Source organism: Xiphophorus hellerii, chromosome 23 (assembly GCF_003331165.1).
Source record: "Xiphophorus hellerii strain 12219 chromosome 23, Xiphophorus_hellerii-4.1, whole genome shotgun sequence".
In the NCBI taxonomy this organism is placed as follows: domain Eukaryota; kingdom Metazoa; phylum Chordata; class Actinopteri; order Cyprinodontiformes; family Poeciliidae; genus Xiphophorus; species Xiphophorus hellerii.
This window is the reverse complement of record NC_045694.1, coordinates 15732854-15746368: the sequence shown is the minus strand read 5'-3', so window position 1 is coordinate 15746368 and position 13515 is coordinate 15732854. Positions and strand designations below refer to the sequence as shown.

At 39.6% G+C, this 13515-nt stretch overlaps 1 protein-coding gene across 4 annotated transcripts; it reads left to right on the top strand.

The window, feature by feature from the left end:
* The first annotated feature begins 647 nt into the window (after positions 1 to 647).
* Positions 648 to 13107, top strand: ssrp1a (structure specific recognition protein 1a). 4 transcript variants are annotated; one of them, XM_032555344.1, is made up of 19 exons: positions 648 to 728; positions 1316 to 1395; positions 1659 to 1844; positions 4164 to 4269; positions 4794 to 4987; positions 5105 to 5205; positions 5932 to 6061; positions 6165 to 6268; positions 6958 to 7086; positions 7166 to 7387; positions 8387 to 8459; positions 8582 to 8587; positions 10558 to 10693; positions 10772 to 10817; positions 10909 to 11038; positions 11137 to 11304; positions 11397 to 11494; positions 11588 to 11768; positions 12662 to 13107. In XM_032555344.1, the coding sequence occupies exons 2-19, from the start codon at positions 1342 to 1344 to the stop codon at positions 12728 to 12730; spliced, it is 2133 nt and encodes a 710-aa protein (XP_032411235.1). In that variant the 5' UTR covers positions 648 to 728; positions 1316 to 1341; the 3' UTR covers positions 12731 to 13107. The 4 variants fall into 4 exon arrangements, with proteins under 4 accessions (XP_032411235.1, XP_032411234.1, XP_032411232.1 ...); XM_032555343.1 differs by having other exon boundaries at positions 661 to 728; positions 1298 to 1395; XM_032555341.1 differs by having other exon boundaries at positions 698 to 714; positions 1298 to 1395.
* The last annotated feature ends 408 nt before the right edge of the window (positions 13108 to 13515 follow it).

Here is a 13515-nt window from a genome sequence, read left to right as displayed (position 1 = left end):
AAGTATAATCTTACTTGACAGAGTGGGAGCCTTAAATGGGTTATGATTTAAGACAGGCCTTCAGGCCCTCTATTCAGCCTGTTCTATTTAGTTGGTTAGTTTACTGCTTGTGTTTAATCTTTTCACTTTTTTTATTGCATTCTTCTATGTGTTTAATGAAGACAGAATATAATATAGAACTCCACTGGCCACACAGTTGTTCTTTCTATCCCAGCAGGTTAATCTTGTCAAGACCCTGAAGAACACTGCTCTGTTCTTAAACTTATAAAAATTAATTTGTGTATTTGTTTATGCAACGAGTTAGGGCATAGTACGTTTGATTCTGAATAATAATAATAATAATATACATTAAAACTAGTCGCGCCTCTTCGCACTTTGTATTTAAAGTTCTTTTGGGTCAGAATATGCAGTTTGGGAACAGATGGAGTTCTTACCAGAATCATTGCGCGCCCTCTTGTGGCAGTTGGTTGTTACTGTAGTCAGTTATGATCTGCGCAAACTCCCTTCCGTCTTATTATTGTCAAATTTGAGTAAACCAGTAATTTACTTACAACATATAGTTACTTTCAATACATTTCATTACACGTTTTTTTTAATATATAGATAAACCAATAAAAAAAAAATGTTTTTACTTAGCCGGACACAGATACAAACACCGCTCGCCACTTCCTGTGACGTAGCGCTAGCTCCTGATGCTACACGCGGGAAACAGAGGCTCGTCAGTGATTGTAAGGTTTCACGTTTTCATACGGTATTTTCTGTTTTAGATAGAAGTGGGGTCAGTGGTTATTGTGAGGCAGCGGAGATTGCAAAGCGCTTGTGAGGTTTATTTCGAGTGTTTTGTTTGACGTTTAAACCTTTTGAATCGCGATTTGTTTTCCTCATGCCGGCCTTGCTCTGTCCGGGCGCTTGATTAAATGCTCGGCGTGCCTCTGCTGGGCGGTGTTGTAGCGCGTGTCGTTTACTTCTTTTAAGATTGCTGGAGCCCATCAAGCGTTTTAACACAAAAGAAGTGCACCTCATGTATTTTCAGCTAGCTTAGCCTTTATTCTGCTCCTGGAAAATACAAAACTGTGCTACAGCTCAATTTCACTACAGTGAAAACTAATTACATAGGAAAAACTCCTCCTTTATATTAACAGTAATCGCAATGATACTACCCCGCCGTTTCTTAGTTTACAAGCTCACTTAAAGCTTTTGAGTCAGTTGTGATAAATATATCTTGACGTCTTCTGACTCGAGTTTTGAAGTAGCACATGTGCTTTCCATAATCTGTGGATGTGTGTATCTGATCCAGTTCTCGGACTCTCTGTAGAGCATCAGTCATCGCCTGCAGCCAACATGGGGGACATGCTGGAGTTCAACGATATCTATCAGGAGGTCAAAGGCTCATGGGTACGTAAGAGCACCATCTTTTTACTATATGACCCACCTAGTTAAAAAACAACCTAATTTTGTTTTTAACCTGTTTATATCGAATCTTATAGTGCCTTTCAAAAGGATTCATGCCCCTCATTATTTGTCATAAATACATATACCTTTTGCCAGCTAAAGTTGTTTTTAAAAGTGAAGTATGAGTAAATTTGATAACTTTTATCTGCTCTCTTCTTGAGAGTATTATGAAAAGAGAAACCCAGATCTGCGTTGTGTCCCTGCAGAATGACGGACGGCTGCGTTTCAGCAAACAGAGTGTGGTTTATAAGAACAACAAGACTGGGAAGGTGGACAGCATCCCGGCCGGAGAGCTCAACCAGGCACAGTGGAGGCGCGTGTGTTTAGGCCACGGCATCAAACTCGGCACCAGCACGGGGCACATCTACAAATATGACGGCTTCAGGGACACGGTAAGCTCTGCTTCTGTGTGTATTTAGCTAATCATTCCCAAATGACTCAGTCCGATGGAGTTATTGGACTGCTGGGAAGTTATTTAATCTTCCCAGCAGATTAAATATTGCTGGGAAATAATAAAATGTTCCTCAGAACGAATGGGCTTTTCCTTCTGATAAAGGAGGTTCGGGTTTTAAAGTGCCGTCTGATAAACAGCTCCCGTTCTTTCCCTGTTGTTTTCTACAGATAAACTCCAGTGTGCTTGGTGTGAAAAGGGCTGCCATTTGACTGGCTCTAAGTGCGTGTGGGTTTCTGTCAGAGTCCTGTGAATCAGTCGGCTTCTCTCCTCAAACCCCTAATGGGATTAATGAGGGAAACCAGCGCCAGTATGCATGGTTCATAAACAGTGCAATTATCAACTCTCCTGAGTCGGTGTTTATGTCAATTCACTGGAGCAATTTAGCTCAGAAAACAAGAAAAAAAAAATCATTGTTCTTTTGTATCTCCACATTGTTTTAAATTGTCTTTTCTCTGAGTGTATGGAGAACGTCAGGATGTAACTGTAACAGAGGGATGAGGGTGTGGGTACAACCTGCAGGCTGCGACTGTCTCCTGGGGTTAATCAGCATATTTTTGGTGGAATATAGATCCTCTGGTTTTGGGGGAAAAGCCGTGATGTCATTGTTTATTATCCCACAGTTAGTGTTGGTAATTGAGAATTGGCGAGAGATTTAGCTGCTGGCGTGCGGAGCAGACAATTTGATTTATCCGTCCCTGTGAAATGTCCCGAGGAAGATGGTGAATCACTGCCAGAGAGTGTCGAATCGCTGAGCTGCTATCGTCTTCAGGAGGCTGACGGCTCCTTCATTACTTCTTCTCAGGCTTAGCAATGAAACCTCTTTGGTTCCCGTTCTGTTTGTGCCCAATTAATACTTAATGTTTCCATCAAAACAGCAACTATTCCTTAGTAGGTAGCTTATTTTTTGGCAGAGCTGTCTGATATTAAAATAATAATGGTGATTTTGCAATTAACACATTTTCCTCTGTACCCTCATGGTGTTCTCCATTGTTTTCCATCAGCTTTAGCACGTTGGTATGAAATTTACATCAGGTGAGGACATCAGGGTAGTAAAAGTCAAAGTATGAAGTTACTGTAAAGCTAGAGTTTAAAAAGGTACTAATATCGGAAGTAAAGAAATCCTCTATTTCTTGCAGTTTCATCTCAAAGTCCTCTTCATCAAAGCTCACAATCATCTATCATCACTACCTTCTTCAAACACTGTAACAATAACTGCTGTAATTTGTTGTATGTATAAAATCCTCATCTACAATGTTTAAAGTCCAGTGTAAAATATGAAAATGTCAGAGGTCACCACAATACACACTACTAAACTAAATACGAATCAGCAGCATGCGTGTAAATTGTCCAATGTGTTTCAAAAATGTCCTTCATCAGAGACAGTCTCACATCTACCAGTTTGGCAGTCGTAGTTCGAATGTTTTTGTGAACACTGGAGGACACGTTGTTTTTCAGCGCTGTCACTTCTCTTGTCCTGCCTGTTCTGTTTATCTTCTTCATTGTTTGGTACCAGGAGTGGATAAAAAGTAGCAGCAAAAATAGAGCCACAATCCAAAAAATGTCTTTAAGAGATTCGAAGAAAGTCTTTGAAACCTAAAACACAGAGGATGTAGTGATGTTGTGTAAGTGAATGTTTATATCTGTGATGGAAATGAGATGTGTGTGTTTGTTCTTATTAAATTGGCTTCTGCAAAACAGCAACTCCCGATTTTACGTATTCACACTTTTATTTACAGATGGTACAAACAGTTCTTTAATCCAGATCAACAAATATCCTTATGACCTTTAGTGTACACACACACACACGTCCCACACACACACTCTAATTGGCTCTAATAACTCTATGGACAGGCAGATACCCAGGTGCGTAAATTATCTGATTCCTCTCTATGCACACTTGCTCCCACAATCACTTCCACATGTGTTTGTACTGCTGGGATTGTGTGTGTGTGTTTCAGTGACCATGTGTTTGTCGCTGTGTGTGCGTCCTCTCCAGTTGTAAGCTGGCCTGCAGGATAAATAAACTAGCTGATTGTCGGAGTACAGACGAGGCGGATGGATTACATTCATCCCCTGTGTTCCCCGGCGGCACAGTCCCAATCACATTGTGATTAATTATCCACCATTCCTGCTTCCTTCTAGGCCGTGTTTTAATGGGCTCTGACCCGTTCACCGCGAAGTCTGTCAGGACTTCTCCGTCTACCGTTTACGCCTCTCATCTTTCTGTTTCTTTGCTGTTTTATTTTTCGCTCCGCAGGACTTTGAGAAGCTATCAGAGTTTTTCAAGTCGAACTACAAGATGGAGTTGTCAGAGAAGGACATGTCTGTGAAGGGCTGGAACTGGGGGACGGCCAAGTTCTCAGGTAAACAAGCCGGCATAGAGTCACTGAAGTCAAATACACTTTGTTTCTACACAGTCCTTAAACATCTGGAAACCCAGAAAATTAGAATATGGAGACATGTTTGACCTGTCAAACTTTATTCTCTTTTCCATCTCATTTTCATCTCTTTTGGTGTTTACATATGCTCTTATGTCAGCATGTCAAAAATAGACCTGTGGTTTGTTAACTGGACAAAAGTAAAGGCCAAGCAAAGCAAAGATATTAATGATTATAAAGGAAACTGTCTTTCTTAAGGAATAGTTTAATTCAGGTTTATTTGTTTTTAAATCCATATCCATACATTGACATAGATGGTTACCAGAGTGTTGCACTGGAAACTTGTATGTTGTTTATGACTTGTGGATAATAAAATCAATTACTTTTTTTTCAGTAAGTGTCCAGAAAAATCTATAAATTTGGGGAAGCATGGAAATTTCAAATATAATACAGCACCTCCTTGATGTCTGTGATTATTTAAAGTTGAAAGAGACTCGCTCTTTTCTCAGGACCGCTGCTGTCGTTTGATATCAACGACCACACAGCGTTCGAGATCCCTCTGTCCAACGTTTCCCAGTGTGCCACTGGGAAGAACGAAGTCACACTGGAGTTCCACCAGAACGACGACACCGAGGTTTCTCTCATGGAGGTCCGATTCTACGTCCCGCCCAGTCAGACTGACGAACGACAAGACCCTGTGGAGGTGATGCTGGATCACTAACATTTTTTAATGGTTATTGAAAAGCGGTTCTGGGAACTAATTTGGCTTTATGAACGTTGATGGTAACATTAAATGGCTTGTGTGTTTTGTTTCCTCTAGGCGTTCGCCCAGAACGTTTTGTCAAAGGCTGATGTCATTCAGGCCACAGGAGACGCTGTTTGTATCTTCAAGGAGCTTCAGTGTCTCACTCCCAGAGGAAGGTAGGAGACCAACAAAACGATCATTTCAGATTCCCACATAGTGATAAAAACGTATCAAAGGATAAACAGTGTCATGCTGAACAAAAGCAACCGTTTTATTTATATTTGATTTCCCACTTGATTTTAACATTTCACCAATCAAGAGTTTTCGGTTTGGTGTTTTCACCGATTAATGCATTACTCCATGACTAGACTTATGTGTTTTAGTCTCCTTTAGCTCCCAAATATATGCTCTCAAGCTCAAAAGAATAACATTTTTGTTATTTTCTACTTCTTATTTTTCCAAATGGATAACACAGACTATCTTGTTGTTTGTATGTTTTCCTAATATATCTTCTTTTTGGTTTAAAAATGAACAAAAAAAAACAAAAATATGCCACAGGATACAGCCTTTAAAGCAGGGGTGTCAAACTCCAGGTCCTCAAGGGCCGGTGTCCTGCAACTTTTAGATGTGCCTCTGCTGTACCACACCTGAACAGAATAATTAGGTCATTAGTAAGGCTCTGGAGAACTGATCTACACAAGGAGGAGGTAATTAAGCCATTTTGTACCTGTGGCACATCTAAGAACTGCAGGACAGCGGCCCTCGAGGACTGGAGTTTGACACCTGTGCTTTAAAGCAACAAAGAAAACATACTTATGAACAGAATAAAAAATGACTTTTAAAATGTGGGGTTTTTTTTTATTTATCTTTTCTTTCATTTCTCTTTTGGCCTATTCTTACAGATATGATATTCGGATCTATCCGACATTCCTCCACTTGCACGGTAAAACTTTCGACTACAAGATTCCCTACACCACCGTGCTGCGACTCTTCCTGCTGCCTCACAAGGATCAGCGGCAGATGTTCTTTGTGGTGAGTGAACGTCTCTCTTCTCCTTTCAAGGTTTCTAGTATTTCTGTCCTGAAGTTTCACTTCACTCTGATGTTTCTCACCTTCCCTGTTTGTGTCTTCATAGATCAGTCTGGATCCTCCCATCAAGCAGGGTCAGACGCGTTATCACTTCCTCATTCTGCTTTTTTCTAAGGAAGAGGATATCAACCTAACCCTCAACATGAGCGAGTGAGTACGTTAGGAGAAGGCTGATTTTTATTGCCACAACCCTGAAGATGGGTCATTAAAATAAATATAATCTTGTAAAATACACACAAGCCTTTCCACGTTTTGTCACATTACAAAATAACACTGAAAGACAGTAAAATTGGTTTTTCAAAGTTTCTTTTTTTTTTTTTTTTTTTTACAAATGAATGAAAAGTGTGGCATATACACTTTTATTTTAATATATAACAAAAGGTTTTCACCAGTTTTAAGATATTTTTTGTGTGTTACTGGTAAAAAAAAAAATAATAATAATTAGTATTTATTAAAACATTTTTATTAATAAAATGTGTTTTTCTGTTTACATCTTTGTAGGATTTAGGTCTGTAAAAGAGTCGCTTTGTAGATTTTTATTTGTGGATAAAAAAATATAACTTTTTGGTTGTAACATAAAAAAATGTGGAAAAGTTCAATGGCTGTGGATACTTTTTGCAAGGCTTTCTTTACTATCTTCATGCTTTCCACTAGGTGGCACCAAAAGCTTTTAAGGAGCTATTTTATGGTTTTTAGAGCTTTTATTATGCTTTTAAAGCTGTTTCTGGTAAAGCGGAAATGGCTTTACCAGTGTGATAGCCTCTTTAATTTTCTTCTCAGAAATCCCATCAAATATTTGCATTCAGACAGTTTTTTTTTCCCTGTCAACTCTACCACAGGGAGGATGTGGAAAAACGCTTCGAGGGCAAACTCAGTAAAAACATGTCTGGCTCTCTTTATGAGATGGTCAGCAGGGTGATGAAGGCCCTGGTCAACCGCAAAATCACTGTGCCTGGAAACTTCCAAGGGTAGGATGCATCTCACTCTTTTTGGAAGATTTTATTTCATAACAAATAAATCTTAATAAGACCCTCTTCTCCTCCACAGCCACTCTGGCGCTCAGTGCATCACCTGCTCCTACAAGGCGTCTTCAGGCCTCCTCTACCCTCTGGAAAGGGGCTTCATCTACGTCCACAAGCCCCCGGTTCACCTGCGCTTTGAGGAAATCTCCTGCGTCAACTTCGCCAGAGGCACCACCACGACGCGGTCCTTTGACTTTGAGATCGAGACCAAGCAAGGAAACCAGTACACGTTCAGCAGCATCGAGAGGTGAGGCCGCCTCATTCACACGCTGTGTTTCAGGTTTCAGCTGTGTGGAAAGACGACAGCTGCACTGGTGAAGAAGAGGAAGGGGCTTCAGTGTTTATTGAAAGACTTTCTATGTTATCAGATTTTTCTGGAACTTGTTCCAGTTGTGTTGGGCTGTGCTGAAAAATGGGGGTGGGAATCTAAAAGCGTTTTGTAAATCTAATTTTGATTTAGAAAACTAAAGTGTGAACATAAATCGATTGATGACATAACAGTAGAAAAGAGTCACAAATGTGTGATCTGTTTTGATAAATGAGCAATTATTTTGAGACAGATGCTTTAGTTAGACCAGCTGACCTGCTGAAGTAGGCAGGAAATCAAATCAATTCTTTTTAGGGCTGAAACAATTAATCGGAATAATTGTGGTTAATCGATTATTTAAACAACTGTCAACAGTTTTAGTAATCAGTTAATCACCAACTGCAGTATACAGACTTAAAAAGGTTTTTTGCTGAAAGAACAAAACACTCAGCTGTAATTAAGCCAAAACTGTACAAAAAATAAACACATTTTGCATGTTGAGATGAAAAAAAAAAGCCTTTGTCTGTAAAAATGCTCTACCCAGAACTCCTAAGTGGAATCGTTTAAGCTTCAAACTCTTCAATGTTAGTCAAAAAACATTTTTAATTTCTAATTTAACAAAAGAATTAACAGCATTTTTAATGTATTTTTAATATTGTATTAAAAATGTTAAGTGGTTAAATGAAATTTCTGCAGAATGTGTTTATTTTTTTATCCAATTGCCAGCATAATTAATAGAATTAATCGATTATTGAAATAATCAGCAGCTGCAGCCCGACTATTGATTACCATAATTACTCATTGTTTAATTACTGTTGAAGCTTTTCTTCAGTGGATCTGAGAATGAATGTCTGGCTATATTATTATTGTTTTCCATTTTGCAAAATCTGGGTTTATTAAACCCAAATTATTCTCCTTGTCTTTTTTTTTTCTTTGTAGGGAGGAATATGGCAAACTGTTTGACTTTGTTAATGCCAAGAAGCTCAACATCAAGAACAGAGGCTTCAAAGAGGTAATTTATGAGGAAATGAACTCATTCTAGTTTGTAAAATTAAAACATTAGAGCAGTTTTCCTTTACAGATATTGATTCATGTCACCCTTCTCCTGTGTGTCTGTGTCTGTAAACCCTGTAGAAGAAGGTGGGTATGGTTGCGGGCGCCTCGTGTGGCTGAAGGAACCCGAGTTGATTGGTGTGGAGTGATTTCTGATTGCATGGTGTGCCGCTGATGGATCCAAGCAGGATTCTGGGGGATAATCTTGTCAGATTACTTGATGAATCTCAAATGAATTATTGCTAATCATGGGCCATGTGGATTGGAGGAGGGTGTGTATGAGGCTGATCACTCTGATAACTCTGTGTGTTTGCATTGTGCTGACTAATGTGCTGCCTGGGGGCTTTTGGTGTTTAACACTCGACCACGTTGATTGCACCACCTGTAACGTACTGCTGACAAGTACGAGCTCCTGCTGGCTTAGAGTTTCGCCAAGTTTCTCCCCACATCGCGATCATCTGTCGCCATGGTGATGGAGTCGGCAGAGAACGGCAATGAGAACAAATGGAGCTCCTCTCCATTTCCTGTTGATGTATTAATGGCCGCCTCCCTAACTGGATGCTTCTGTCAGCCAGAAGGCCGTGGATAAAGATGCATGGAGCTGGGACGGACCGTGTGGGGGCGAGGAGAGAGTAGCCCGACTGGTTTCCTTGTCTACGAAGTATTAGCTTGAGCCAACGGGCTTTTTACTTGCACCTTAAGTTAATTTAGTCAAGATGAAGATCTTATGTCAAAAGTATAAAAACCCTGTAATAACAGGAAGCTTTTCTTATTAGATTCATTCTATCCTGAAACTTCAATGCCATTTTTTATTAAAAAAAACTGCATGTGCTATTATATCTATTTATAAACATCGGATAGCTTTTTATTATTTTTAGCCAAACCTATTTAGAACCATTATAGAAGGTCCAGAGAGCTGCAGGCTGCAGAACCTTGGATGATGTGAAGTAAAGTTACAGCTGCAAAATCCCTTTAAAATGGATTTAAAATGTAAGTTTAAAGATTCCTGCACTGATGGCAGGCATTATTATTTTTATTATAAATAGGGTGGATAATGTGTATATTTTAAATCTGGCCAAGGCACAGTGAAATTCTCTAAAAGGCACAATGTCCATATCTGTACTCTGGTCTTGCACTATTGCTTCTGTTTTACTTATTTCTTTTTTTTATTTGGTTTTAAAAACTAATTTTGAAATCACCAAATGCACTCTTTACCAGACTGATCCCATCATTTACCGTTTATTTAAATATATCCTTTAAGGAGAAGCGGTACCAGTCTCTGTGGGAAAACAGATTTTTCAGTATTTGGCCCGTAGATCAAAGATCAGGGGGAAAATGTTCATATTAGCAGGTTTTCCCCTGGAAAACTTGCTAAGCCTGGTGATAGAAGCGCTAGGGCAGTCAGCCAGCAACCCTCTGTGTTATTTGAGTTAAAAAGTTTGAAGTTGACTGGAAATGTGAAAATATAACTAAGTAACTAATGTGTTTATTCAAAGGCATTAACAATACCTAAGTACCGACTAGAAAGTCTTAAAAAAGGCAAACATAAAAAAATACAACTTGGAATAAATTTTTTGCACTTCAATTGATCTTTTATCCATGACTTGTCACTTTATTCGCTGAAGTTAGCGTTAGGCCTATAGACTGGTAGAGACAGGCAGTGGTTATGGAGTTCAGGTGAATAAAGACACCTGACATCAGTCTCCATATGTGTTCACATACTGACCATATTATGTTTCCATTGTCCCTTCCTACCAATTCACCAAAGAGTCTTTAATCTGTCTTTGCTATCATCGTCACTGGGGTATAAAAAACCCTGTAACAAATAAACAAACGATGCTTAGCCTGGTAGAGGCACAAGTGAAGCCTGGTAGCCCGCCAGACTTATGATACACGGGGAAACGCTGCATTTGGATCCTGATTAGTTGATGCATCTCTGCCAACAACAAAACCAGAGACGGTCCGGGTTGGACTCTGATTGTAGCTGCAAACAGTCTATATTAAGTTGTTTTATGTTGATTTGTGGAGGTGTTTCCCTGACTGAGTTTTGGTTCCAGGGCATGAAGGGCAAAATCGATGAGTACAGCGACTCTGACGAAGACCAGCACGATGCCTACCTGGAGAGGATGAAGGCTGAGGGAAAGATCAGGGAGGAGGGCAACGACAGTGACGATTCAGACGGAAGTGGAAGCGGTAAGTGACCGATTCAGCATCTGAATTCCTTGAAATAATTTGAAGAGTAGAAGGCTAAGCTCCTGTTTTTCGCCTTAGACGAGTCTTTCAACCCTGGAGAGGAAGATGAGGAAATTGCAGAAGAGTAAATGCCTTTACTTTTACTTTTTCAACTTCAGATCGAAGCTTGCGTTTGCATTTTCACAGATTCATTCGACATTTTGCCTTTCAATCAGGTATGACAGCAATGCTTCTGCCAGCGACAGCAGCGACGAAGGAGATGATAGCGAAGACGAGAGCGCAAAGAAAAAGGCCAAAAAAGCTAAAGTTGTGAAAGAGAAAAAGGAAAGAAAACCACGCAAAGAGGTGAGAAAGCAGCAAAAGAAAATACCTACAGTATATTCCCAAGTCTCAGATCGTCCTCAATGAAAGCAACAGTTTCTATTTTGTTTGTGTCTGAGCAGAAGAAGCAGAAGGACAAAGCTGGCCCCAAGAGGCCGATGAGCGCCTACATGCTGTGGCTGAACTCCAGCCGCGAGCGCATCAAGTCAGAGAACCCCGGCATCTCCATCACAGAGATATCCAAGAAGGCCGGAGAGATGTGGAGACAGCTGAACAAAGACGAGAAGGAGGTGAGACATGGCCTGTTGGAAGAGATTTTATATTTTAATTGAGCAGCACTTCAGTCAAAACCCCTGATTTCTTGTACTCATGTTTCTTTCAGGAATGGGAAACAAAAGCAGGGGAGGCAAAGAGGCAATATGACAAATTAAAGAAGGAATACAAAGAAAGCGGAGGAGGATCGACCTCCAGTCCCAGGAAGTAAGGCTTTTATTTCAGTGTCTCTTTTTTTTTTCCCCCTAAAGAAGCTCGTATTACATCCGTAATTGTCTTCTTACGCCTCCGACCGTTTAGAGAGAAGAGAAAATCTGGTGGAAAAAAGGATGAGAAGAAGAGAAAGTCCAGCGGTGGAGAGAAAGAAAAGGAACGAGGAGGAAACGACAGCTTCAAGAGCCGAGAGTTCATTGAGACCAGCGACGATAGTTCCTCCGACTCCGACCACAAGAGCAAATCCAAGAAGAAGAGGAAGAAGAAGGTAAAACCAATCATGGATACTATTAGCATAAAGAAGCATTGATTCAAAACAAAAAGAAAAAGCCACAATTTTCAAACATCGCTCTGATAACAGCAAAGTAATTCTGACTTACAGATGAAAGAGATTTATGATTGATTTTCTTTCTAAGTTTCAACAACTTCCCTGGAAGCACATATACATGTTTTCCTCTTGTGTTTGTGTAATTTGTGTAGCCACTTATTGTTATCAAAACGCATCGCTCTAGTCAAATTTAGTGGCTGTTTTCTTTGCTGTTTGATGACAGAGGGGCTGTTTGGATTTCCAGACTGGAGTTTTTTGAGTTTCTCAGAAGTCGATCTGAGTTCTGCTGGTTTTTATGTCACTATTACAAACTTTCAGTCACTAGAGTTCAGTAACATCCAGCATTTCTTCAGCAGCATGTCTAAGTTTCAGTTGAATATTTGTGTCTCACTTAACTCACCAAACACATTGCAGGACAGATACTTTGGTCTTAGATTAATTAAGCATCAATTGACATCAATATCTCACCTAAAGTTGTTTTCACAACTAATAGTTTGGGAAACTCTGCGCAATTTCCTGTTTGACTGGAGTTGCCATTTTCTGCTTGACTTCTTGAATACATTTCCCTGTTTTACTGATGTTTGTTTATTTTTATTTCTTGTTGGCAGAGTTTTTTCAACTGTGTGCATCCACAATGACTTTTTGAAGAAACTTGAATGATATGAGCTAACATTTAAATTTCCCTTTCTGATAAAGTATTTTTGAACGAAATGAAATAAGTTTATAACTAAAGTTCACGTTGAGCCTCAGATTCAACAATTTTTTTAAATCTTCACTATGATAACAGATGAATGAGCCCCAGTGGTTCTTACTGAAATGTTTTATTCAACCAGGAGTCAGAGGAGGAAGAGGAGGAGGAAGCTGTATCCACTCCTGCCAGCTCAGAGGAAGAGTCTGACTGAAGAGACACTGATCACACCCACAGACCCAGGACCAACTGTTTTTACCGTTGATTTCAAACCAATCAACAAACTTGAGCTTGTACCTTTTTCTTCAGCACATTTAATTTTAAAAGTACAATCACGTACTTTGTGACTACGTCTGGAAACCAATCTGCGCTGATATTTGAGCTCGTCTCCTCCTGACGGCTCGGTGAAATAATGAGATAGTTGAACCTACGGGAATGTTTGTTAGCTGCATAGCACCGAGGATTGTAGGAGTTATTAGCTTGTCAATGTAAAGGGGGATCAATTTTTGTTCCTCTTGTGTAGTGCTCTTTAAAAAATATGTCTTTTTTGTTGTTTTCAGGTCAAAATAAATGCAGAATTTTTCAATAAATTCTTGGGGTTTTGGTCTTTATGTTTTGTGTTTTGCTAAAGCTCCTCGACTGCCTTGATATGTTTCTAATAAAATACTAATTATTTGTACTTATTCACCTTAACCAAACGGGACCTAGCTTAAACTATCAAATATGTTGTTGGTGTGAGATTGTTGATTCAGGGACATTAATGGATTGTTTTTTGTAGGGGATTTTATAAACCTGAAAAAGTTTCAGGGATCCTCCTGAATGTGTCTCTGTGGACACATTTATACCTGTGGTCCAATCAGAGGACAGTGATGGATGGCATCAGAGTAAAGGATGCTGAATTCAAACGGAAAACACATCTTTGGGATTTGCATAAGATAAAAAAAAACATGTAACCTGGCAGACGTAAGGCAAATTATCACATTTTTGCAGTAAATAAAA